Raw genomic sequence first — 26,234 nt, 5'->3', positions numbered from 1 at the left:
GGTGCCTGGTCAGAACAAGCTGTCATGTTTTTTTTGTGAAGAATACCATTATATGACTTGTACCTTTACATGTATTGCAAACTCTCTCAAGGCTCTAATTTTCATTTGTCTCTAGCCTAGCTTCCATAATATCTACCATACACAGCATGAGGGATTCCTGCTCTCCTGTCTCTCTGTACCGCATAATTTAAGCAACAGCATCATGAAAGACATTGGACTGGGCCGCCATTAGGGAAATACTGCCCTGACTGGTGTATGGGGCCCAATGACCAGAGAGGGCCCGCATCGGGCCCCGTCTCTTCTGGTCATCGGGCCCCAGCAGCAGGATTCTGCCTGTGCAGTAACTGAACCTCCGTCCAAGACGCAGGTTGAGTTAAACTATATTGCCGTGCGGTCCCGACCCCGCACGGCAATAGTTAAAAGCCGCCAGCCAATCTGAGGTTGGTACCTGATGTCAGCACGCACGTCGCTGGTATATGATGTCATTGTCATTGGCTGGCGAGTGCGCCCTTGAACGGCACGGAGGGAACTTCGCCGCAGGAATGGAGACACGGGGCAAGAATGGAGACACTGGGGACAAGAATGGAGACAGATGGGGCAGGGTCACGAGGCAGGACGGATACAGATGGGGAAGGATCATGGGGCAGCATGGAGATACATGGGGCAGGATGGATACAATGGAGACAGATGAAGCAGGATCATGGGGCAGATGGGGCAGGATCATGGGACAGATGGGGCAGGATCACGGGACATCGCATGGGGCAGAATGGATACTCATGAGGGCAGGATGGGAGAACATATGGGGCCAGGATGGGAGAACATATGGCTGGAGCTAGGAATGAGACACACGAGGGTCAGGATGGTGGATATTATTACCATAGGGGCTAGTTAAGGGATATTATTACTGTAGTCATGTATTTATTTTATTTTTTGAGGATACTGGTTTAAATGGGAGGCGGTCCTATTACTGTGCAGAGCGATACTATGTCGCCTTTTTTTCTTCATCTGGTGTAGTGTAGAAGTTGGGAAAAGTTGGCTGGAAGAAGTGATGGCGGTCTGTGCTGGATTAAAAGGAAAAGCAACAATGAAGTACTTCACCTAGAGTCAGTGTGTTACCTGTACACTGACACTATACACTGTATACTATATACAGTGGTCTTGTGTACATTGTCACCAGTGATCACTTTATTACCTTTACTCTGACACTATATACAGACCTCCTGTGTATAATGTAATTGATCACTGTAAAACCTGTACAATATATACAGAGCTTTGTGTGTATAATGTCACTGTTGATAACTGTATTACCTGTACACTATATACAGAGCTCCTGGGTATATTGTCACCGGTAATCATTGTGTTACCTGTACACTGACACTGCATACTAAGTACAGATCTCCTGTGTATAATGGCACTTATGGTGATATTAGTATTGTTTTTTTATTAATGAGCAGTATTGTAGTATTCAGTCACTATGTGGTGTTAATATGTGGTCTGGAAATGATGTGGTGGTATTTGTTCCTTGTATGTGGTATTATAGGTCACTATGTGGTGGTGAAATGATGTCTGGTCATCGTGCGATAGTATTTGGTATTTATCGGCAGCATGGTGGCTCAATAGATAGCACTGCAGCCTTGCAGCGCTGGAGTCCTGGGTTCGAATCCCACCAAGCACAACATCTGCAAGGAGTTTGTATGTTCTCCCTGTGCAGAATATGTTAGCGCTATATAAAAATAAAGATTATTATTTGTTCCTTGTATGTGATATTAATATGTGATATTGTATGTGTCATTTTAAAAATTGAAAAATAAATAAAAATATACCAAAATTTTATTGGCTCCCCCCATATACATGAACGCTTGGATTGGCCCAGCGCTCTTGAGTTCTCTGAGAAACTCCTCTGCCAGTGGCTTACCTTCTGTTATACAGAAGGGTTGATTGTTGGAAAGCTAACAGTCTGGATGCCCCTGATATCAGCAGGTTCCACCTACTTTTAGTTAATCTTAATTGGGAGGGGGGCTTAAAGGAGTTGCTGCCTCTCAAATATAATTCATCCCTCACTGCCTTTTGTTTAAAAAAAAATGAAAAACAAATTGCGCTATAATCGCCATCCCCGGGTTAATCGGTGATTCTCCGCTGCTTCTTCTGATATGTGGCATTGGCTGTGGCGCTGAAGTCACATTGGCAGCGCAGCAGCCAATCAGTGAGCTCAGCTGCTCGGAGGTGGGCGTTCCTTCTACACAGAAATACCCCACTCAGAGCCGCCTGCAGCCGTGCTATCAAGGTGACATCATTGTAGCAGGCAATGCCACATACAGACCCGCTGATGGATCCAGGTTAGGTGAGTACAGCGTGGTCTGTATTTTTTTAAACAAAATGCAGCAAGGAATGAATTAGACCTAAAGGAAAAAAAAAAATTAAGCCAAATCTTATGCTGGAATCAGCCATGAGCATATTTCTAAAAGTGTGTTTGTTTTCAAGGATCACAGATTGACAAATGTGCCACAATCTCCTTTCTTTTGAGCTCCCCCGCTATCATCAAATTCTAGTTTTAGTGCCCCTTTTAATAGTCCTATGTATGGGTTTTCTTTGACAAGTCTCCTTTTTAGCTGTCATGTTCCTGTAAAGTCCTTTTATCAGGAAATCAATACATGCACTTAACTTTGTTTCCTTTCTTTCAGCTCAATCCTTGAAAGAATTTGCTCGCCTACTCATTACCGTAGAGGAAGAAAGAAGGAGACTGGTAAGAAACATTTTTTTTGCATTGGCGTGAACCATAATTATCTGGGACTATTAATGAGCAGAAAAAAAAAACAGCAATTGATCACAGAGTGTTACTTGTGCTGATCGACTTTCATATGATTTGAGTTTCAGCATTTTTTACTGCATTTTACAATGAAAATTGCTCCATTTGTAGAGTCGTTCCATGTCTACCTTGCCAAAGTCTCATCGAATTTCATCCATTCTGCTATCTTCTATCCATACTGCTCTATGGGCCTGACTTTTCTGACCCTGTGGCAGTGAAGACGTTGGTGGTGTGTGACCTTTGCAATCACCTGTCATTACTGTAGAGGGCGCAACTGGCAATTATAATCCTTTTTTTTTTTTTTTAACGTCCTTTGGCTCCATCTCCAGTCATGGCGATATGATGGATGAGCGATCTGTAGGAAAATCGATCTTGTGCAAGCCTAGATAAGTCTACTGAGGTCTCTCTTGATAGTATCAAGCCATCAAGTTGCTGGTATTCCTATTCACCTTGTTCCTTCTGTTCTTCTGATTATGATGTCCTTCTCCAGTGATTGCTCTCTTCATATGATGTGTCCACGGAAGGCAAGTCGTACCTTTGTGATCCTTGCTTCAAGAGACCTGTCTGGCTTGATTTTTTCCAGAACTGATTTATTTCTTCTTGCCATCCATGGTATTGATAAGATAGATGCCCAGGGTGCAGCCTCATTCTAGCGGTTCTACTGATTAGGTTGGACATACCCACGACAATGTTCTGGCTGTCTACCCAGTCCGATGGCTACAGAGTGTCCCGAGATGAGAAGATGCCAATTAGCATCTTTTGCTTTTCTATATTCCATTTGTTTGGGATAAACCATAACTCAAAAACATCCAACCATAAACTAAAGCATTTGTTGAAAGTTTGGCCTATCTTAATAGCCTTTGTGGAGCTATTTCATTCTTGAAATTATATCATTAATTCAATCATTTTGGTGCAATGAATCTTTTTGGACACCTTAGTAACTATCAGTTAATTGCATTGGATACCAACTCCTTTGATTTAACAATTTCTGGTCAATTCTAAATGCAACCAAAATGCAACTTCAGCACAAGAAATGTTATATGGGAGCTATGTGGTCAAGTCTGTGATGACCATGTAAGACATCACCACATAGAGGAATCCCACTTGACCATGTGATAGACTGAAAGATTTCTTTGGGTTTGGGGGGTCCATGCATGTTAGTTGTAATGGACCCTCGACTGTTTTTGGATAGCTGATGTTGTGGCACAGAAGGATGTGATGCATCAAATTTTGCACTGTGGATTTTTTTTTTTTTTAGTTCTCTAAGAGTTAAGCCACCTCCCGAGATGTTTGACAGTGGGTCCTCTGGGTGCTCCTGTGTACGGGAGACTTTACTTTGGGAAGACACCTGTTGGTCTGGGGTAGTTTTTTGAATGGTTTTTATTTTTATTTATTTTACTCATTTATATAGCGCCATTAATTCCACAGCACTTTACACACATTATCATCACTGTCCCCGATGGGGCTCACAATCTAGAATCCCTATTAGTATGTACGGTATGTCTTTGGAATGTGGGAGGAAACCGGAGAACCCGGAGGAAACCCACGCAAACACGGGGACAACATACAAACTCCTTGCAGATGTTGTCCTTGGTGGGATTTGAACCCAGGACCCCAGCGCTGCAAAACAACAGTGCTAGCCACTGAGCCACCATGGTTTTCTTTCAATTCCACGTACAGCATGAAAGGGCTCATTCAATCAGACATCAGTGATTTTTTCGTACAAGAGTATCAGTCTGAGTTTCATCAGCTTTTTTTTATCTGAGTGTCATCAGACTGAGGCCGGGGTCACACTAGAGAGAAATACGGATGAGTGAGAAGCGTAAAAACCACGCATTGCACACGGACCAATGATTCTCTATAGGATAGCTCCCATTAGCCTTATATTTCTTGTGCGTATTTTACGGTCCGTGTCAATCGCAGCATGCTGCGATTGTCAGCGTACTACGCCCGTAGTACACCAATGCAAGTCTATGGGTGCGCCGGCTTCTGTAAAATCATTCCCCAACCCGACATGAAATAACACATGGTTTACATACAGTAAACGATTTCATTTCATTTTGTTTTTTTTTATATGTCCCTGACTAATAATTAAATTAGGGTATGTGTGTAAAATTTGGGACTTTTAGGTGTTAAATGAAGGGGTTAATTCGTTGGAAAAAAAATGCGTGGGCTCCCGCGGCAAAATCGCAACCAGAGAGGTAGAGCAGGTGAATGAGGGCAGATTTTAATAGCCTTGAGAGGGACCATTGTTTTTGAGCCCCCCCCCCCCCGGCTGCAAAAATCTGCCCCAGACACCCCAGAAAAAGCGCATCTATGAAATATAAATATATAGATAAATGTGTGTATGTATGTGTGTGTGTGTATATATATATATATATATATATATATATATATATATATATATATATATATATATATAATGTTCAAATATGTATTCTATGTGTATATATCTATTCTTTCATTTGGGTTTTAAACTGTCATAGGGATCCATTATATGTCCATTTTTCAAGCCTGCGATAAAATCTCGGCATACGGATTACATACGGATTACATACAGATGCTTACATGCGCAAAATACGCGACCACACCTTGATTACGGATCACATACGGAGCACTATTTAGGGGCCATTCATCCGTATTACGCATGTAAACTACGGACCGTATTTTACGTCGGTTAGTGTGACCCCAGCCTAATGGGAAAAAACTGATTCACTGACCATAGAGTTTGGTCTCATCGCCTTTTTTTTGGATGTTAATCAAAACAAAAAAAAATTTTCTCCATCTCCTCTCCAGCAGTCTGTGAAAAATTTGTCTCAATTTTGCACAGACCAGAAAAAGACACGGACATGTGCACAGCCCCATAGACTTTTGTAGGTACAAGTGCTGTCCGTGAAAACCACAGATATCACTTGTCCGAGAAAAGCTAAAGTGTGAATGAATTTAAAAAAAAAAAAAAAAGTTTAGGCGCAGGGAATTTGATAAAAAAAAAAATAAATAAAAAAATTATGTTGAAATATCTGTTTCTCCAGCTGCTTTCAGCAGCAATCAAATGTCGTACATTTATGTGACCAGTCATTGGTCTAGTGCCATACGTGCAGTCACCACTGCTGAGACCAGGCTGCAGCGGTCAAGTGGAAATATGGAACGTGGTGGCTTCAGCACATTAAACAAAGACTATTGAGGACCGGAGCAGCCCCTAAGGCTGCGAGTATTACACTTTTCTTTTAAATCTAATGTGTCTGCATCAGATGCCACTGACCTAGAGTCTAATGGGACCACTCAGATTTCAGAACTTCAAGTAGATCTTTTTATGTGTAGAGAAAGTGGTGGTGCACCTACTATGTAGATTGTGAATCAAGTTTGGGTTGCCATGATACATTGACTGTACGACAAGCCTTATTGCTCAAAATCCATGTCAGACCTCAGTGATGAGAGATGAGAGGTTGGAGTTGACGCTAAAGCCTTCTTAGAAGAGTAAAAGCTGTTATACTTTAGTAACAAACAAGGGTCCACTCCATATTCCCAAGGATGTAATTTGATGAATATGGTCAACCAGCACACATGAAGTTATCTATCTGTCCAGGCTCTTTTGGCTATGTTGGTGGATTTGAGGCCAGCGGATGGTAACTAGCATGGCCTCAACACTGTCATCACTTAAAGAGGACATGTCACCAGGTCAAAAAGTATCTAGGCATGCTCTTATTTTATTCCCTCTCTATCCCAATTTTAGCTTTTATTTTGTTCCCTTTGTTCTTTTTTTTTTTTAATAAATCCATCATACGGTTTCAGAGATATGGACGTTTTTACTTAGTGCTCATTTTTATAGTCTTGGGATCGTGGCTAACTGGGTAACAGTGTAGAGTAACCTAAAGACACACCCAAGAGGATCCTTTGAACCATACCTCCTTGTAAAAAACCCAAAAATTAAAGTACCGGTAAATAAAAATGCCCATATTTCTGGAACTGTATGGTGGATTAAAAAAAATGGCATAGTCAAGGAAGCAGGGGGAATAAACCTGGCCACTTTTGACCAAGTAACAGATCACCTTTAAGACTGAAATGGCAAGGTTTGGATCTCCGATATATCCAATAAGGCATATTTTTTATTTCAAAGTCCTCAAAAGCTCAGACCCAAGCCCCAGCGTGGCTTGTAATAGTGGATATATTGTCTGGTTGTTTTTTATCGTAATATCACCCAAAAACAGATTTGACTAAGAAAGTTCCAAAATAATTTTCACTGAAAAGGATACTCCATGTGATAAGATCTATCTTTATAACTATTGTTTTCTTCTTGACCTAAATATGGAGTAAACATAAGTAAAATACCAACTTTATTTCTACAGTAACATAACCTTTGCCTGTAACTCATTGAGAAATGTTTGTATTGCTATTTCTTCACGGCTTCATCGGTTAAGGTTAATTTGCTCATTTCCCGATAGCAGATACTTATTGCGATAAAGTCACTTCCTTTTTGGTATTCTTTATCGCTTCCTATAATCATGGTTTTGTTGAAGTGCTACCTGACCTCGGAGTATGATGTACTCTCACTCTGCTGCAGAAACAATAAGTAGCTTACAACAATGTGACGTGTGCCATGCGGATATGCTCATCACAGTAAGGTCAGACAAATTTGGCACAATGAGACAAATGCAAAGAATTTAACGTTTTAGTAAAATTTTAGTTCTTTTTTATCAGAAGAGATCAAACGTTCAGCTAACCCTGTATAATTGATCTAAAAATGCCATAGGAACATGCACATTTTCTAAATATAATGTATATTACACAGTGGCAGCACCTTGGTCATCAGCTCTAATGTCAGACTGGTGTCTGTTTTGGAAGTCACCTCTGAAAAGGGTTGTCTTCTGCTGTGATTATTGTTGCTGCTTTACAGCCTGGGCACTTTGGAAGGATTTTCGTTTAGGTAAGTCCATTTCTGAGCTCGTAGATCTCTAAATCAGTATGACTGGGAGTACAGGGCCAGTTGCTGTGGGCTGGAACGGGGTTCTCCTTGACCTTAATACCCTCTTCTAAACAGGAGTCAGACAGGTGTAGTGTGTTGTGCTGTGGAGTTCAAGCTTTACTCACTCTTTGTTTAGGAGTCCTTGTTACCTACCCGTCCATGGGACCGGATCCGGCTACAAGCATGACAGGAGAACTTGGGTCCAGTTTAACAGGTTCAGCTTTACTGTGCAATTTGGTTAAACACACTTTCCTGAGGGCCACTATCTTTCCCTTGACATTGGTATTGTTGATGTTCTGGTGGGGTGTCCTAACTTACTTCATACTCCTCCATACACGATCCCTTCCCTAAAAACCCAGTACCCCCTTCCAAATGAAGACACTAACACCAAATATTGGATAATAATTGGCAACAGCAGCCTTTTTTATAAAACAAAGAAATGTTTAACAGTAAATAAATAACATAAAATAAATAACACGAGAAGGGTCATTGAAGCTCGAAAATCTAGTGATTAACCATACTGAAAATTGTGGACAAAAGCAGACCATAACTTACTCCCAGCCGTTACCCCACTGGCTCGGGAGCACCAAATACCCCGAAGGCTACCATTGTCACTTATCCCCAGGAATCCGGCCAAACATAGCCAAACTCCCCCCAAAATCACCAGACCAGAGAACCAAAATATAACACCAACTGAGGAATCCATCTACCCACGGAACCCCAGACTGGTTTAGCACCAACTTCAAGGACCCCCCCAACCGCAGCATGGCCACCATGACCCTAAGCAAAAAATCACCTGAGCAAACCCAACAGACAAACACAATAAGGGGGACGCATGTGGGCAGACACCCGCCTGGAGGGTCCCTAGAGGGGCTCCCGCGCCGGCGCTGGGACCGGGGAGGTGTGTCGGGAGATAAGCGCTCCGGAGGCCTAACTCACCGTGGACGCCGCGAGCCTGCTGAGTCCAACGGCGCCAACCCGCCGCCACCTCCGATGATCACTGGCACCTGGGCCTCAAGCCACCCAGGTGGCTGCCTCTCCGCAGCCAACCACAGCCTCTCCAGAACCTGCCCAGAGGACCCCATGGTAAGTGTGGTGGGATGAGGGGACTGCTCACGGCAACTCCAGAGCGGGAAATGCCTAACCCCTCCCTTACCTTGCCCTATAAAACCCTCTTTTTTGCATAGCCCACACCATTAGCTCTATCCCCACCCCCTCTAACCCCCTGTCATGCCGGTCTTTGCCTACGCTGTGGGGGGGAGGGGCGGCTTGCTCCAGCCAGTACTTTCGTTGAGACCCGACTGAAGTGCCTAACCCCTCAGAAGCTGGAAAAGCTTCTCCTATTAACTGATCTAACCCCTCTCAACTAGTGAACTAATCCCTTGCTGTTAACTGTATGTAAAGGCCCCGTCACACTAAGCGATCTCGCTAGCGAGAACGCTGATTTTGTGACACATCAGCGATCTCGCCAGCGAGATCGCTGTGAGTGACATGGATCAGCGACCGGCCCCCCTGCCAGTTATCGCTGATCGTGCTCGAGCGGCCTGGGCCGTTTTTCGATCTCTGGTCTCCCGCTGCCCAGCTGGCATCGCTGCGTGTGGCAGCGAGAGACCAGCGATCAGTGATGCTGGTTGCTAATGTAAACGTTGGGTTTCCAGGAGCCACGGCTCCTGGATACCCGCTGTTTACCTTGGAAACTGGCGTACACGCTGGTTTCCAAGGTAAACGTCGGGTATCCAGGAGTCGCGTGGCTCCTAGATACCCGATGTTTACCTTAGAAACCAGCATCCAGCGTCGCTGGTCCTGATCGCTGGGTCTGTCTATGTGACAGCTCACCAGCGATCAGCCTAACGATGTCCCAGCGATCCCATCATGTTGGATCGTTGGTGGGATCGCTGGGACATCGTTTAGTGTGACGGGGCCTTTACCCTGTGTGATGCAGACTATATGACTATGCTGATAATGGCTCTCCTAGTGGACAGACCTCCCACCATTCCCAGGGACGGCCTTGAGGCAGAGCCTCCAGCAGAAACGAGACACAAACCGGCCATGAGGATAAAATGCAACATTCCTTTATCAAACATATAACATAATATGTTAACATATCGCACTTCACGTGATTTTCATGAGGAACATACGACAGGGATCAAATGTCTCTACTTGTCAGCTCTACTGTCTGTTTTAGTAAATATTTTGTCAGGGTGCTCTATGCAGGGTACTCTGGCAGCTATTTAGAGGGCTTCCACGGATAAGCTTTGTGTTAGTCACTTTGTTTAGCAGATCCAAGTGAGTGCCCTAACCATTTTCCCAAATACAGGGATCTGGACTTACACAGAGACCCCTGGGTGGTTCCACAGAGTGACTGCTGGCCAGTGGATCGGCTTGGCAGAGTATAGTCAGAATGCCGCCTTAATACCAGGGGATCAAGAACAGGAACAGAATAGTTAGGCATCAGAATGGTCAACATACAGACCGAAGTCAGAAATGGGAATCAAACTAGCACTTGGCGGTGGCAGAAAAGCAGGTATTAAACAGAGAAAGAAAACTTATAACTGGCATCTAGTATTTGGAAGCCAGGGGTTTATATAGTGTGAGCCCCATCCATCCAAGGCTGACTGAAGACAGGTGCATCTCACAAAATATCATCAGAAAGTTAATTTATTACTAAGGAAACTTCACACTAGACCTCAAGCAGCTTGGATTCCCTGCCTCCCCACACTTCCTACAGACTCTGGGACCTTGATTTCCAAGGTCTAGTGTGAAGTTTCCACAATCAGTGATGGTTTGGGGAGCCATGTCATCTGCTGGTGTAGGTCCACTGTGTTTTATCAAGACCAAAGTCAGCACAGCCGTCTACCAGGAAACTTTAGAGCTCTTCATGCTTCCCTCTGCCGACAAGCTTTATGGAGATGGAAATGTCATTCTCCAGCAGGACTTGGCACCTGTCCACACTGCCAAAGGTACCAATACCGGGTTTACACACAAGAGTATCACTGTGCTTGATTGGCCGCAAACTCGCCTGACCTTAACTCCATAGAGAATCTATGGAGTATTGTCAGGAGGAAGATGAGGGACACCAGACCCAACAATGCAGACGAGCTGAAGGCTGCTATCAAAGCAACCTGGGCTTCCATAACCCCTCAGCAGTGTCACAGGCTGATCGCCTCCATGCCACGCCACATTGATGCAGTAATTGATGCAAAAGGAGCCCTGACCAAGTATTGAGAGCATTTAATGAACATACATTTCAGTAGGCCAACATTTCAGATTTTAAAATCATTTTTCAAGCTGGTGTTATAAAGTATTCTAATTTCCTGAGATAATGAATTTTGGGTTTTCATTGGCTGTAAGCCATAATCATCAACATTAACAGAAGTAAACATGTGAAATAGATCACTCTGTAATGACTCTATATAATATATGAGTTTCTCTTTTTGTATTGAAGAACTGAAATAAATTAACTTTTTGATGATATTCTAATTTTGTGAGATGCACCTGTAATTATAGACTACTAGTCCCAGTATATTAACCCTAACAGTTGCAATGTCGCCAAGCAATGCCCAAAAGGATGGCACGCCACCGCCCATCAACATGGTATGAAGCACAAGGACTGAGCACAGACATGGATGGAACATATTTGCATTCCACAAGACATAGCAATGAAGGAAACTCCTCTCTCAGATCTCTGAATTATGCTGCTCCTTCGTTATTCCTTCTGAGAATGTAAAAGTTAATTGACCGCTGGGCGTTTACTATTTCTCTTGTCAAAAAGATTGGACTCCGATTTCCAACAAAAGATGATTCAGAATTATTTTACTAGAGTAAATGCAATTATTAAAGGTGACATTACACTGCACAAAATCCCACTTGATAGACTGTTCTGCAACCTCCATGAAATATACAGTGATAATAAGGAATAAAAAAGTTAAAAAAAAATGCTTTGGTTGTGACTGGAGAATAATACATGGAGTAATTCAAAATTGTGCTGTCCTCTACTCATTATAGAATATCCGAGATCTCATTTCAGCGTTTTGACATTTCTTCAGGCTCCGTGCTGAGAACAATTACTCCCATTCTTTACTTCCGGACAGCCCTATTTTTCAATGCAACCAATATTAACTAGGAACCTTCCCGTTACCTGTTAGCAGATGACCGGGGTGCCCACCAGCAATGCATCTGGTGTGTCTTGTAGATTGTCAGCTGGAGAGCATGCTGTGCCTATTATGAGATTATTATGGAAGCGATTGAACGGCTGCCATCACTTGTCCTGTCATTATTATTGACAACCTTGTAGTTGCCATATTAAAACTGAAGACGCATTCGGGGCAGAACTGCTGGGACTACGGAGGGTTTGCTGAACTGTTGGAATAAAAATTGATATTCATATGTGACGGAGAAAAAATGGGTCCGATAATATATACACTGTGTATATATATATATATATATATATATATATATATATATATATATAGTACAGACCAAAAGTTCTTCTCATTCAAAGAGTTTTCTTTATTTTCATGACTATGAAAATTGTAGATTCACTCTGAAGGCATCAAAACTATGAATTAACACATGTGGAATTATATAATTAACAAAAAAGTGTTAAACAACTGAAAATATGTCTTATATTCTAGGTTCTTCAAAGTAGCCACCTTTTGCTTTGATTACTGCTTTGCATGTAGAGTCCATCCGTTCACCTTTTCTGTGTCGCACAAAGACACGGTGGTTGGAACCAAAGATCTCAAATTTGGACTTATCAGACCAAAGCACAGATTTCCACTGGTCTAATGTCCATCCCTTGTGTTCTTTAGCCCAAACAAGTCTCTTCTGCGTGTTGCCTGTCCTTAGCTGTGGTTTCCTAGCAGCTATTTTACCATGAAGGCCTGCTGCACAAAGTCTCCTCTTAACAGTTGTTGTAGAGATGTGTCTGCTGCTAGAACTCTGTGTGGCATTGACCTGGTCTCTAATCTGAGCTGCTGTTAACCTGCGATTTCTGAGGCTGGTGACTCGGATGAACTTATCCTCCGCAGCAGAGGTGACTCTTGGTCTTCCTTTCCTGGGGCGGTCCTCATGTGAGCCAGTTTCATTGTAGCGCTTGATGGTTTTTGCCACTGCACTTGTGGACACTTTCAAAGTTTTCCCAATTTTTCGGACTGACTGACCTTCATTTCTTAAAGTAATGATGGCCACTCGTTTTTCTTTACTTAGGCCTGTTTCACACTTGCTTTTTTTTGCAGCGCGTTTTTCCCGCAAAAAAACGCATTGAAAAACGCATACAAAAGCATACAACTGCTGCGTTTTTTTCAAGCATTTTTATGAGCATGCATGAAAAAAACGCAGCGTTTTTATGCGTTTGTATGCGTTTTTAGTGCGTTTTTACCGCGTTTGCGTTTTTTTCCAACATTAGGTGGCCCCTCACACTAACCCAAACCATGACTTTACTAACCCTAACCCTGACCCTAACCCTAACCCTAACCCTTAACCAAACCATACTTAACCCTAACCCTGACCCTAACCCTTAACCAAACCATACTTAACCCTAACCCAAACCCTAACTAACCTTAACCCTGACCCTAACCCTAACCCTTAACCAAACCATACTTAACCCTAACCCTGACCCTAACCCTTAACCAAACCATACTTAACCCTAACCCAAACCCTAACTAACCTTAACCCTGACCCTAACCCTAACCCTGACCCTAACCCTTAACCAAACCATACTTAACCCTAACCCTGACCCTAACCCTGACCCTAACCCTTAACCAAACCATACTTAACCCTAACCCTGACCCTAACCCTTAACCAAACCATACTTAACCCTAACCCTGACCCTAACCCTGACCCTAACCCTTAACCAAACCATACTTAACCCTGACCCTAACCCTAACCCTTAACCAAACCATACTTAACCCTAACCCTGACCCTAACCCTAACCCTGACCCTAACCCTTAACCAAACCATACTTAACCCTAACCCTGACCTTAACCCTAACCCTAACCCTAAACCCCCTTAACTAACCCTAACTTTACCCAAACCCCTAAATTCCATTGTCTAAACTAATGGTAAAAAAAAAACGCATGTGCCAAAAAACGCATACATAAGCATGCCAATGCGCACATATGCTCACCATAGACTTATAATGGGTGTCTTGCTGTAAAAAAACTCATTGCGCGCGCATGCGTTTTTTTGAGGCAAATCGGACGCACAAAAAATGCAACAAGTTGCATTTTGTGCGCCCGAGCGCATACCGCAAAAAAACGCATGCGCGGTAAAACGCGTACAAACGCATGTGTATGCGCACATAAGCGCATCCCATGCAAAGTATAGGAAAAAAAACGCATGCGCTATTTAGCGCTAAATTACCGCGAAAAAAAACGCAAATGTGAAACCAGCCTTAGCTGCTTTTTTCTTGCCATAATACAAATTCTAACAGTCTATTCAGTAGGACTATCACCTGTGTATCCACCAGACTTCTGCACAACACAACTGATGGTCCCAACCCCATTTATAAGGCAAGGGATCGCACTTATTAAACCTGACAGGGCAAACCTGTGAACTGAAAACCATTTCCGGTGACTACCTCTTGAAGCTCATCAAGAGAATGCCAAGAGTGTGCAAAGCAGTAATCAAAGCAAAAGGTGGCTACTGTGAAGAACCTAGAATATAAGACATATTTTCAGTTGTGTCACACTTTTTTGTTAACTATATAATTCCACATGTGTTAATTCATAGTTTTGATGCCTTCAGAGTGAATCTACAATTTTCATAGTCATGACAATAAAGAAAACTCTTTGAATGAGAAGGTGTGTCCAAACTTTTTGGTCTGTACTGTGTGTGTGTGTGTGTATATATATATATATATATATATATATATATATATATATATATATATATATATATAAAGCTCAAGTGTGTGTGTGTATGTATGTATGTATGTATGTATATATATACACTCACTGGCCACTTTATTAGGTACACCTGTCCAACTGTGTGTTAAGACTTAATTTCTAATCAGCCAATCACATGGCGGCAACTCAGTGCATTTAGGCATGTAGACATGGTCAAGACAATCTCCTGCAGTTCAAACCGAGCATCAGTATGGGGAAGAAAGGTGATTTGAGTGCCTTTGAACGTGGCATGATTGTTGGTGCCAGAAGGGCTGGTCTGAGAATTTCAGAAACTGCTGATCTACTGGGATTTTCACGCACAACCATCTCTAGGGTTTACAGAGAATGGTCCGAAAAAGAAAAAAAATCCAGTGAGCGGCAGTTCTGTGGCCGGAAATGCCATGTTGATGCCAGAGGTCAGAGGAGAATGGGCAGACTGGTTCGAGCTGATAGAAAGGCAACAGTGACTCAAATTGCCACCCGTTACAACCAAGGTAGGCAGAAGAGCATCTCTGAACGCACAGTGCGTCGAACTTTGAGGCAGATGGGCTACAGCAGCAGAAGACCACACTGGGTACCACTCCTCTCAGCTAAGAACAGGAAACTGAGGTTACAATTTGCACAAGCTCATCGAAATTGGACAGTAGAAGATTGGAAAAACGTTGCCTGGTCTGATGAGTCTCGATTTCTGCTGCGACATTCGGATGGTAGGGTCAGAATTTGGCGTAAAAAACATGAAAGCATGGATCCATCCTGCCTTGTATCAACGGTTCAGGCTGGTGGTGGTGGTGTCATGGTGTGGGGAATTTTTTCTGGGCACTCTTTGGGCCCCTTGGTACCAATTGAGCATCGTTGCAACGCCACAGCCTACCTGAGTATTGTTGCTGACCATGTCCATCCCTTTATGACCACAATGTACCCAACATCTGATGGCTACTTTCAGCAGGATAATGCGCCATGTCATAAAGCTCGAATCATCTCAGATTGGTTTCTTGAACATGACAATGAGTTTACTGTACTCAAATGGCCTCCTCAGTCACCAGATCTCAATCCAATAGAGCATCTTTGGGATGTGGTGGAACGGGAGATTCGCATCAGGGATGTGCAGCCGACAAATCTGCGCCAACTGTGTGATGCCATCATGTCAATATGGTCCAAAATCTCTGAGGAATGCTTCCAGCACCTTGTTGAATCTCTGCCACGAAGAATTGAGGCAGTTCTGAAGGCAAAAGGGGGTCCAACCCCTTACTAGCATGGTGTACCTAATAAAGTGGCCAGTGAGTGTATATATATATATTATTGCTTTTTATGTCATAAATGACCCCCTGACGGTAACTTTCTTCAGATCTAAATATGTTAATTTAGGTCTGAAGAAAGTTACCGTCAGGGGGTCATTTATGACATAAAAAGCAATTTTTTGCAATAACTTATATTACTATCGGTGGTAACATAAACTGTGGGGGGTATTGGAAATTAACAAATAATTTACTTTTTTTACACTTTCATAGTAGGTGGATGATGTGCGGTTCAAGAACTCTCCTTTAATTTGCCTGCTGCCTTATAATAACCTACACTCACTAACGGGAACCGTTCTCCAGCCCTTTATTTTCTTTGGCTCTGGTCCATTTGGTATCTACGCTAATAGTCACTTTTCACTGCTTGATGTAATAGACCATGTGCATTTCTTTACGACTAGGTCACTTTAATTTTTTACCTTGAATTCAAAGGGGTTTTCCACAATTAATACATTTTGCCTTGATGTTTGTTAGTCCAGGAAAAAACATTGTAATCCCATCCTGCTCTGACCACAGCGGATACCAGCTGTAAAACTGATGCCTGTTTGTAACTGCCGCGATCGGAGCTAGCTCAGATCGCGGCAGGTTTAATTTTTTTATATGTCACAGTTCATAGTGACCAGGACACTTAAAGAGAAGATTTCAATGGATTTTTTTTTAGTTTAAAGGGAACCTGTCACCTGGCTTTTCCCATATTTGGTACGGCCAGTACCTGTAAGCCCTGATATACAGCATTCTAACATGCTGTATATAATACACGAATCCGACCTGCAGGACAAGAAAAAGGCCTTTTATCATACTCCCTTACGGGGCAGTCCGGTCTGATGGGCGTCGCTGGTCTTGGTCCGGCACCTCCCTTCTTCTTGCAATGCCGTCCTCCTCCTTGCTTCGTGTGAATGACACGTCCTACGTCAGCCACACATTGTCCCCGGCATTGCGCCACTGGAAAAGGTAGAATTGTAATGTGCTCCTTGACTTTTTCCTGCGCATGCGCACTGCAATACTTTGCTCTGTCCTTGACAGGGGGGAAGAGAGAAGTACTCCTGTGCAGGAACGCGATGCCAGGGACACTGTGTTGATGACGTAGGACACGTCAATCACACGAACCAAGAAGGAGGACGGCATTGCAAGAAGATAGGAGGCGACGGACCAAGACCAGAGACGCTCATCGGACTCAACCGCCTTGTAGGTGAGTATAATAAAAGGTCTTTTTCTTGACTATCAGGTCAGCTTGGAGGCATATATACAGCATATTAGAATGCTGTAGATCAGTTCTTACAGGTCCTGGCCACACTTCCTATCGGAAAAATCTGGTGACAGGTTCCCTTTTATACTGATCACCTCATTCAACTACCGCTGTCCCATTGATTCTGGAACAGTTTTTCTTTTTCTTCTGTGCCCTTCTGTCCCAAAGTAATGCCCCTCCCCGGTAAAAATGGTACAAATTTTCCCTTCATCTAACAGGGTGTGTACCATAGAACTTCCTCGTGGGTGGTGCTCAATTATGATTTGTCAGCATCATTTGATATCAAGTAAATACCCACAGGGAAGTTCTATGGTACACATTCAGTTGGCTGAAGGGTAATTTTGCACCATTATTACCGGGGGGGGACATACATTTTGGAGCGGAGGGGCACAGAAGAAAAAAAAGACTATTGACTTGATACAACAGTCACCATCCAACCTTTTGGCTGTTCCTGTCCGGCCCACTGACTGGGGCAGCTACAGGGCTGGAAATTAAGTGCAACTTGGAAGTGCAGTCACAGTGCCTATCTGATCTGCATCGAGCAGACCCTGAGATGCAAGGTAGGTGCACATGTAACAATGGAGAACCAAGGGAAAGGCAGACGGAATGGGAGTGTCAGCAAACAGCGCAAACGGGACCAATACAAATATCAGGAAGAGAGCGAAAGAGCACGATTGTGATAAGGAGAAATAGACTGAGGAGAATAGAGACCATGGGACAAGTCATAGTAAGGATCGTGGCCAATCAGAGCACATCTATGATCCTTATATTTACTTATAGATTAACCACCTTTGTAATCTTTATCTCCTAAATCAATAGTACATATGAAAATGAACAACTATGTACTGTATCTTATCAGAGAAATCTGCTTCTTTATTCACCAGGACTAATTTTTTGTTTTCATTTCATGGGTAAAATCCGTCATCAATTTCTGAGATGGGAAATGACAGTTGGTGCTTCTAAAATTCTATGGAGAGGAGGGAGGGGCTGGAGGCGGACACAGACATTCTGCTGCAAGTTCTCCTGAAATGACTGTCACTGTTCTCAATAGAACCTTATGAGCACCAGCTGCCATCTCCTGTGTACTTTGTGATTCTGCCCAAGTCCATGCAGCATTTTCTGATCCCGCACGAGCACCATTTCAGGAAAACAGCTGGTTGCCCAGTTCAATGGGAACAATCCCATAAACACCTATAGGAAGAGGGAGAAAATGATGTCTGGATATACGGTAAGAAGCCCTAATGGAAACAGACCCAATATCCCAAGTGATTCCTGGAGCATTGGCACAGATTGCGTCGTCCATAGCGAGCCGCTGTAGAAGTGTTACCGCCACCTCTTCCCGGGCTGAAGCTGGAAACCTTGTAATGTGACTTATCAGAGGTGCGGTGAGAAACTGCCTCTATTGATCAGTCGATTATATCTGTGCACGTCTGGAGTCAGGACATCTGCGCTCAAATAAAGAAGCAGCCATTCAGCGGAGGCCCGACATCATCTCTCCACGCTCAGCAATTACCTCGGCTCAGATATAGAGGCTGCGTAATGCAGAAAATACTAATGCCCAAATGTAGAAAAGACACTAGCAAGGGACCTTAGATTTTAATTTTTCACATTTTTGGGCAAATATAAAGGTGATGTGTCTAAGACTAGAAAAAAAAGTTTGCTTTTTTTCTTTGGAAACAACGCCACTTTTGTCTCGTGGCTGTTTTTGGTGTTACATATGTCAATTTCTTATTTCTGTTGTGACCGAACTACTCCAGGTTAGGTCCCTTTACAGATTAAATCCTTGTACTTGTCAACATATTTAACTGAAAATTCAGGACTATATTTTTAGATTCTGTGTGTTGTATATGGCGTTATGCAAAGGGTGTAAACAGTGTGTATGCGGAGGGTGGGACCGCCACCAGGCCCACCGTTATGGTGCAGAGAAAGAAGGAAGGAAGGTAAGAAGAATCGTTTATTTTTTTAAAATATGTTGGAACGGAGACGAAGAATGGAGGACATTATTGTGAGAAGGGGCCCCAGGGTTGGGAACATTACTGTAAGGGACCCAGAATGTTGGACATTATTACTAGAAAGGACTCAGATGTGGGACATTCTTACTGGAAGGGACACAGGAAAAGAAACATTATTACTGGACAGGACACAGGATGGGGAACATTATTCCTGGATGGCACACAGGATGGGGGACATTTTTCCTGGAAGGGACTCAGATGGGGAACATTATTACTGGAGGGGGCACAGGATTATTGCTGGAAGGGATCCAGGATGGGGGGACATTATTACGGGAGGGAACCAGGATAAGGAACATTATTACTGGACGGGACACAGGATGATGGACATAATTACTGGAAGGGACTCAGATGGGGGACATTATTACTGGAAGGGACTCAGATGGGGGGGCATTATTACTGGATGGGACCCAGGATAGGGGACATGATTACTGGAAGGAACACAGAATGGAGGACATTATTACTGGAAGGTACCAGGATAAGGAACATTATTACTGGACGGGACACAGGATGATGGACATAATTACTGGAAGGGACTCAGATGGGGGACATTATTACTGGAAGGGATTCAGATGGGGGACATTATTACTGGAAGGGACTCAGATGGGGGGCATTATTACTGGATGGGACCCAGGATAGGGGACATGATTACTGGAAGGGACCCAGGATGGGGAACATTATTACTGGAAGGGACACAGGATGGAGGACATTATTACTGGAAGGTACCAGGATAAGGAACATTATTACTGGACGGGACACAGGATGATGTAAATAATTACTGGAAGGGACTCAGATGGAGGACATTATTACTGGAATGGACTCAGATGGGGGGCATTATTACTGGATGGGACCCAGGATAGGGGACATAATTACTGGAAGGAACCCAGGATGGGGAACATTATCACTGGAAGGGACACAGGATGATGGACATAATTACTGGAAGGGACTCCGATGGGGGACATTATTACTGGAAGGGATCCAGGATGATGTACATAATTATTGGAAGGGACTCAGATGGGGGACATTATTACTGGAAGGGACTCAGATGGGGGGGCGTTATTACTGGATGGGACTCAGAATAGGGGACATTATTACTGGAAGCGACCCAGGATAGGGAACATTAATACTGGAAGGGACACAGGATGGAAGACATTATTACTGGAAGGGACATAGGATAGGGGACATTATTACTGGATGGGACCCAGGATGGGGAACATTATTACTGGAAGGGACACAGGATGGGGGACATTATTACTGGAAGGGATTCAGATGGGGGACATTGTTACTGGAAGGGACTCAGATGGGGGGCATTATTACTGGATGGGACCCAGGATAGGGGACATGATTACTGGAAGGGACACAGAATGGAGGACATTATTACTGGAAGGTACCAGGATAAGGAACATTATTACCGGACGGGACACAGGATGATGGACATAATTACTGGAAGGGACTCGGATGGGGGACATTATTATTCGAAGGGATCCAGGATGGAGGACATTATTGCTGGAGGGGACACAGGATTATTGCTAGAAGGGATCCAGGATGGGGGACATTGTTACTGGAAGGGACCCAGGATGGGGAACTTTATTACATGGGAGGTGAACACGCATGTCTTTATAGGATCTGGAATGCCCTGGTCCAAATTTCTCACTGGGACCTATTGGACTTTACTTACACCACTGGCTTTAAGCTTACAGTTTAGGAAAAAAATATTGTTGATTAATCTTCCTCTGCAGAATTGATATCAAAGCTGGCCATTTTAGTTGTATTGCTGACACCTTAACTGTCTGTGAATATCTATTATTCTTATTTTGGATGCGTGGTGCGAAGTAAGACAAGATAAATGATCTGTGAGAAGAGAATAGAAGCATGCTGGATTATTTAGACTGTGAACAGATTGAGTTTTGGAATCTGTTGATCCAATTACTGACACCAAAATAAGACTTCATAGGAAGGATGAGCTGGAGAAAACCCTACCTTAAAGTAAACCGGTGTTTAAAGGGGATCTTTTGGCCCTCCTGACACATTTGTCAAATGCTCGTATTCCCCACGATCTAACATTTCCAAAGTATTTTTCCTTAGAACTCTGTGTTTTGTCTCTGTTATTCCACCTACAAGTTTAGGAATAAATTGACAACTACATATTACCATTTAGGAACCTGTCCCTGCAAGCATTATCCAATCAGGGCTATGCAAATTGCCTCTTCAGAACGGAAGAGGACCAGAACTCTAGCGCCACCAATTGGAAGTAGCTATCTTAACAGTCAAAATCGACCATTTAACAAGCCTTGCCACATGATTTTGGATAAATGTCAAACCAGAATCTCAATTTTCAGACACAGTGTTTCACAGTGTTGCCCCTGCTCAGTGCAAAGCAGGATATCTGATTTAACTGTATGAGAGACCTCCGACTGTATTCTAAGGTGTAACGTTTTTCTGTATGGAGACTGACATGCCTGACATGCCAAGAGACATATAGGCCTGGCAATGGGAAATTAAACATGCATATTGCCTTTTGTGAAAGGAAGAGGACTGGATCTCTAGTGATAGCTACTGGAAATAGGCACCAGACAGAGATCTCCTATAGCCAAAAAGATCTAATGAATTGCACCAAGGAGGGGCAACCCGCCGAAACACGTCTTCAAATTGAGATTCAGGTTCGGATTTATCCTAAGTCGGGTAACAAGGCTCGTTAAACGGTTGATATTGTCTTTTACGATTGCTATTTTTAATAGGTGGCACTAGAGTTTAAGTCCTCTTCCTTTCTGAAGAGGCAATTTGCATATTTAATTTCCAAGAGTAGCATTGCATGGCCTATAAGTCTCCTTACACTGGTATGTCACTCTCTACAAGGAGAGACGTTAATCCATAGACCCAAGAAAAAGTGGCACACGGTCTTCATAAATATGGAGTTCAACTTGAGCATGCACCATAAATGCACTGATTATGTCCAATTTACTGTTTGTTTTTGCTCCTTTCTATCTATTTAGCCAGCTTGTAGCCTGGCGAGGGTTATGCCCCTAAATGCCAATTTCCTAAAACAAGCAAGTGAACATGAGTTGCTTATTTCACAAGTTGTCAGACTGTACGAGATGAACTTGTTTGTGGTCACAGTATCGCACGGTGCCAGTAGTGGCTGGCAGCTACAGAACGGTGGATTCTGTCTTGTGAACATTTCATCCAGACGTCCATTGGACAGGAAGCCACACGCTCCGAGAGGCTACATATGAAACTTGTTGTTGGTGATATTTGTGGTAGTGATCGTGAGCAAGATGTATAAGAGAAAGCCATGGGAAACGTATTTCGGGGAGGAAAAAAAAGTGAGGTTGAGGAAAGAATTACAGTTTGTGATCCACATGCTAAAATGCAAAGCAAACAAAAATAAAATTAGGATGAAACAACTTGTCGTAGCTGAGAAACTATCAGTGGGTCCAACTGTTGGGTAAAAATGCATCTAGCTAGCGTTAATCGTTGGGTTAGTATTGCCAATGTCAAGTCAGTACAAAAATAATCATTGTAAATAGTTTACAGAACGTTTTGGATGTTGGAGCTACACACACTTCCTCCTTGTACTTTTTGAACTTCCCCAGGCTCCACGGTCTAGGTGAATGGGGATTTATGGACATAAGTATCCATAGACACATGGGCCTCAATTCATCAAAACCACCATGTACGCAATAAGGGAGTGTGCTGGATTCACCTGATTCATGATACTCCAAGTACTGGAGTAAGATTTCTGGCATAAGGTACACCACAGCCGTTATGAATTAGAAGACCTGTGGCATCAAGCTCTTGTCCCGCCCCAGGTCTGCGAATTTTGGTGGCGGTGGACAAAACTGGCCCGAAAATGACAAAAATCTAAAGCAACTTATCAAAGTGTTTTATTACAAATTTCTGGCTAAAACACTTTGATGAATTGGGGTCACAGTCTACAGGAACTGGAACTGGGATACAGCTAATTCCCCAGAGCCAAGTGAAAGGTAGAGCACAGTGGCGTGACTTGAAGAAGTCCAAATGCAAAATCATCAACAGTGCCCCCAATAGTCATGGGGCTTTAATAGTATTGGTCTTACCATATGGGCCAGTGGTACTTTTTGTGCTGCCTTAGGCTCCAGGTCCCAGGTGTGATTGAAACCCCCTGCATCCACTATAGTTGCACCCCTGGAAGAGTAGCTGGCTACAGAGACTTACCGGTGTTAATACTGTTACTATTCTGAGATAGGCGGCAAAAGCATGGGGACCTTATGGCTTGGCACACAATATGGCCGCTCCTGTCCACCTTGAAGCTGTAGGTGCTCAGTTGTTGACTGACAGTCGAGAGGTCCTTGCTTGTAGCCCTGAGTGGTGTCTGATACAGCCTGTATGTCCACCAAGTACAGCTTCACCGTGCTAATGGTGGCTCCTGTCACGTAACTATTTACTGTATGTCTATAGACAGTTTCCTTTTGCTCCTGTCAACATCCCCCTGTACCAAGACGTGGACATATAGATGGAGCAGGTGAAGGGACTTGAAGGACATCGGACAAGTTTGCACCTTGCATGAGCTGTGATGTGCGATTCATCATCCATGGTACTGTAGCAGGATGGTCGGATAGATCATAAGATTGGAACTTTGAGGGAAGTAACCTTTTGCATAGCTTCCCAAGCAGAATAGACAGTCCTTTTGTGAAGGCTCCAGTATACCACCATACAAGACACGTAAGAACATGACACATTTGGTTAATAGTATGACAAAACATTTTCGGTAGTTGTGCTCAATGGTCACTGACTTCACTTTTCTTAGTGCAGAAGCTGGACTTTGCTTTTTCTGCCATAAGAAGGGTCCATGTATGGACATCACTGGAGCTTCCCACCGTAAAGGTATTTGCATCTAGCTGAAAAACTGGCCCCTGTAAGCATGTTTTCCATGTACATATGGAGCTCTATGCTAAAAGTAAACCAAGACTGAGTTGTGATCAGGGGCAAGCTCACTTCTCGTTCTTGTCCAATAGAAGGTGAATGGAATGGTTCTGAACATGCTCCACCTACCCTCCAGTCAGACAAGGCTTTACAGACCCCCATTCTCAGAAATGGTGGGGGTCCATGCAATTGGACAGCCAACAATCAGCAATTTATTAGCTGGATGGGGTATAACTTTCAGTCTTGGAAAAACCTCTTTAAGTGGTTCAATTATGTTTGATGTGGTTTGATTTGTAGAAGAAAGTACAATCTGTCCAGGAATTGTATTATTAGTATTATTCCTAATATTATTATGGTTGCCATGCATACCATACATTAGGATGAAGTTAAGTGGAGCTGACAGTTTGGCAAGTTTGAGTTGGAAAGTTTCCATTTGTCAGAATTAAATTATTTTTAGTGATGTGTTACGGCCCCATACGCTTTTCATAATGTTCATTACATTGTGTTAGGATTTTTTCCCCTTCGCTGATTTTGTGTATATCTGTACTGATTCTTGATTACAGATTATCCGTGAGAAGTAATTGGGAGAAGGATTCTCATTTGAGATTTGTATAAACACGTCAGTGGTGGAATATATATTCCTATATGGCATTGCTGGGACGTCTGGCCGCATTCTCATGTATATTTATGTTTCGTTATGTATGGTATATGTATGGGAGCAAGACTTCAAAGGCGATGTTAAGTGTCATATGAACGTCCTGCGTAACTGTTATGGACGATGTCCATTATCCTAAGTGATATTTAATCCACTTCTTACTTTGTATTTGGAAGGGTTGTCTCACAGTCTGTCTTGGACTACTTTGTTAGTGTGTCAGTGCTGCTGATTCTCTGGAAAAGAGCAGTTTTATTTCTTATCTATTATGCCCACCCTGAAACAAAGCATCATCAGTGACATCCATTTCAGGGGCTGGTCTAGTCCCTACCCTACTGAGCAAGTGTCTGTTGTCAATTCCGACGTGTGGTCAGTAGGAGCTCTCTTGTCACTGTGCAATATTCTGTTTACTGCACAGTGACAGTGCGCTCCCTTGCCATCTCTAATGAGAAGTGATGTTTCGGCAATAGAGGGCACTGTCAGTGCCCATTGTCAGGCAGAGACAATCCCTGTCGCCAAACGTGACGTCTGTTTCGCCGGCAGGTTGGTATCTGCTTTTTATGCTTGGCTGGTTATCTCCTATCAGTGTGCGCTGACAGTGCGCTCTGTTGCCACTTTTCATTTGAGCCAGCAATGGAGCACACTAGCGCTATTTTAGACTGTTGTTCTTTACAGAAGACTTTTCAGATGTATCATTTTCATCACAGGCAGGATTACAATGACCGGTACCATGTTTATACACAGCCAATAGTACAGGATCCACCACTTATTTACTCCTCATCCCTTCACAGTGACCGCTGAAAAAGCTCATTAGATGCTTCAGCACAAAGATGGAGTCAGAGTCTGTCTATGGATGCTGATGTACATGTGGATATCCTGAAATAACAGGAATTATGAGTCTATTATAGCCCCAATGGCCATATTAAATATAAAAAAAATACTAAAATAGAAAAAAATTTAACATAAAAACCAGCTTTAAACAGGTCATTTTCTGATGATGACCAGTTCCCTTTAAGAGTGTGAGCCCTGTTGGAGACAGGAACTAATGTAAATGATGACAATTGGTATAGGAACATGGAATATAGTGACGCTATAAAATTCTCAGAATAAAATTAAATGACATGGTTTTTTGTTTTTTTTTACAATGACTTCGCATCGTTGAGTATTGAATTTTTAGCTTGGTTTCTCTACACAGAAGTTCATCATCTACCGTGTATTTCTCACGAGGTCTGATTCTTTGAAATGTATGAATATTTTGTAGTTTTACGAGGTGAAAGAAATCTTTTAAGTTCAGCACATGGACTTTTGCCTAGAAGAATACATGATTTCCAGCATCGCAGAGTGGATGTGATATTTTGGGCACTAAACACGTTTAATAGAAAATTAAGTATGCCTTTATGATGGATGAGGAGGTGTTAGGATTGAGAAAGTTCCAGAATTGGAAACTACCCTTCCAGGTCTTTAAGTGTAAGGG

At 43.0% G+C, this 26,234-nt stretch overlaps 1 protein-coding gene across 2 annotated transcripts in view; it reads left to right on the top strand.

The window, feature by feature from the left end:
• Window positions 1-26,234, top strand: part of ARHGAP42 (Rho GTPase activating protein 42) — a 373,376-nt gene that overhangs the window by 145,827 nt on the left and 201,315 nt on the right. For both annotated transcript variants that reach the window (XM_073582941.1, XM_073582942.1), the window contains exon 3: window positions 2,682-2,743. In XM_073582941.1, coding sequence (XP_073439042.1) covers window positions 2,682-2,743 — 62 coding nt within the window. The remainder of the gene's footprint in view (window positions 1-2,681; window positions 2,744-26,234) is intronic.

Source organism: Dendrobates tinctorius, unplaced genomic scaffold (assembly GCF_039654945.1).
Source record: "Dendrobates tinctorius isolate UK_male_01 unplaced genomic scaffold, ASM3965494v1 ptg000075l, whole genome shotgun sequence".
Lineage (NCBI taxonomy): Eukaryota > Metazoa > Chordata > Amphibia > Anura > Dendrobatidae > Dendrobates > Dendrobates tinctorius.
The sequence above is the reverse complement of the archived record's forward strand: the minus strand, read 5'-3'. Positions and strand labels throughout refer to the sequence as shown.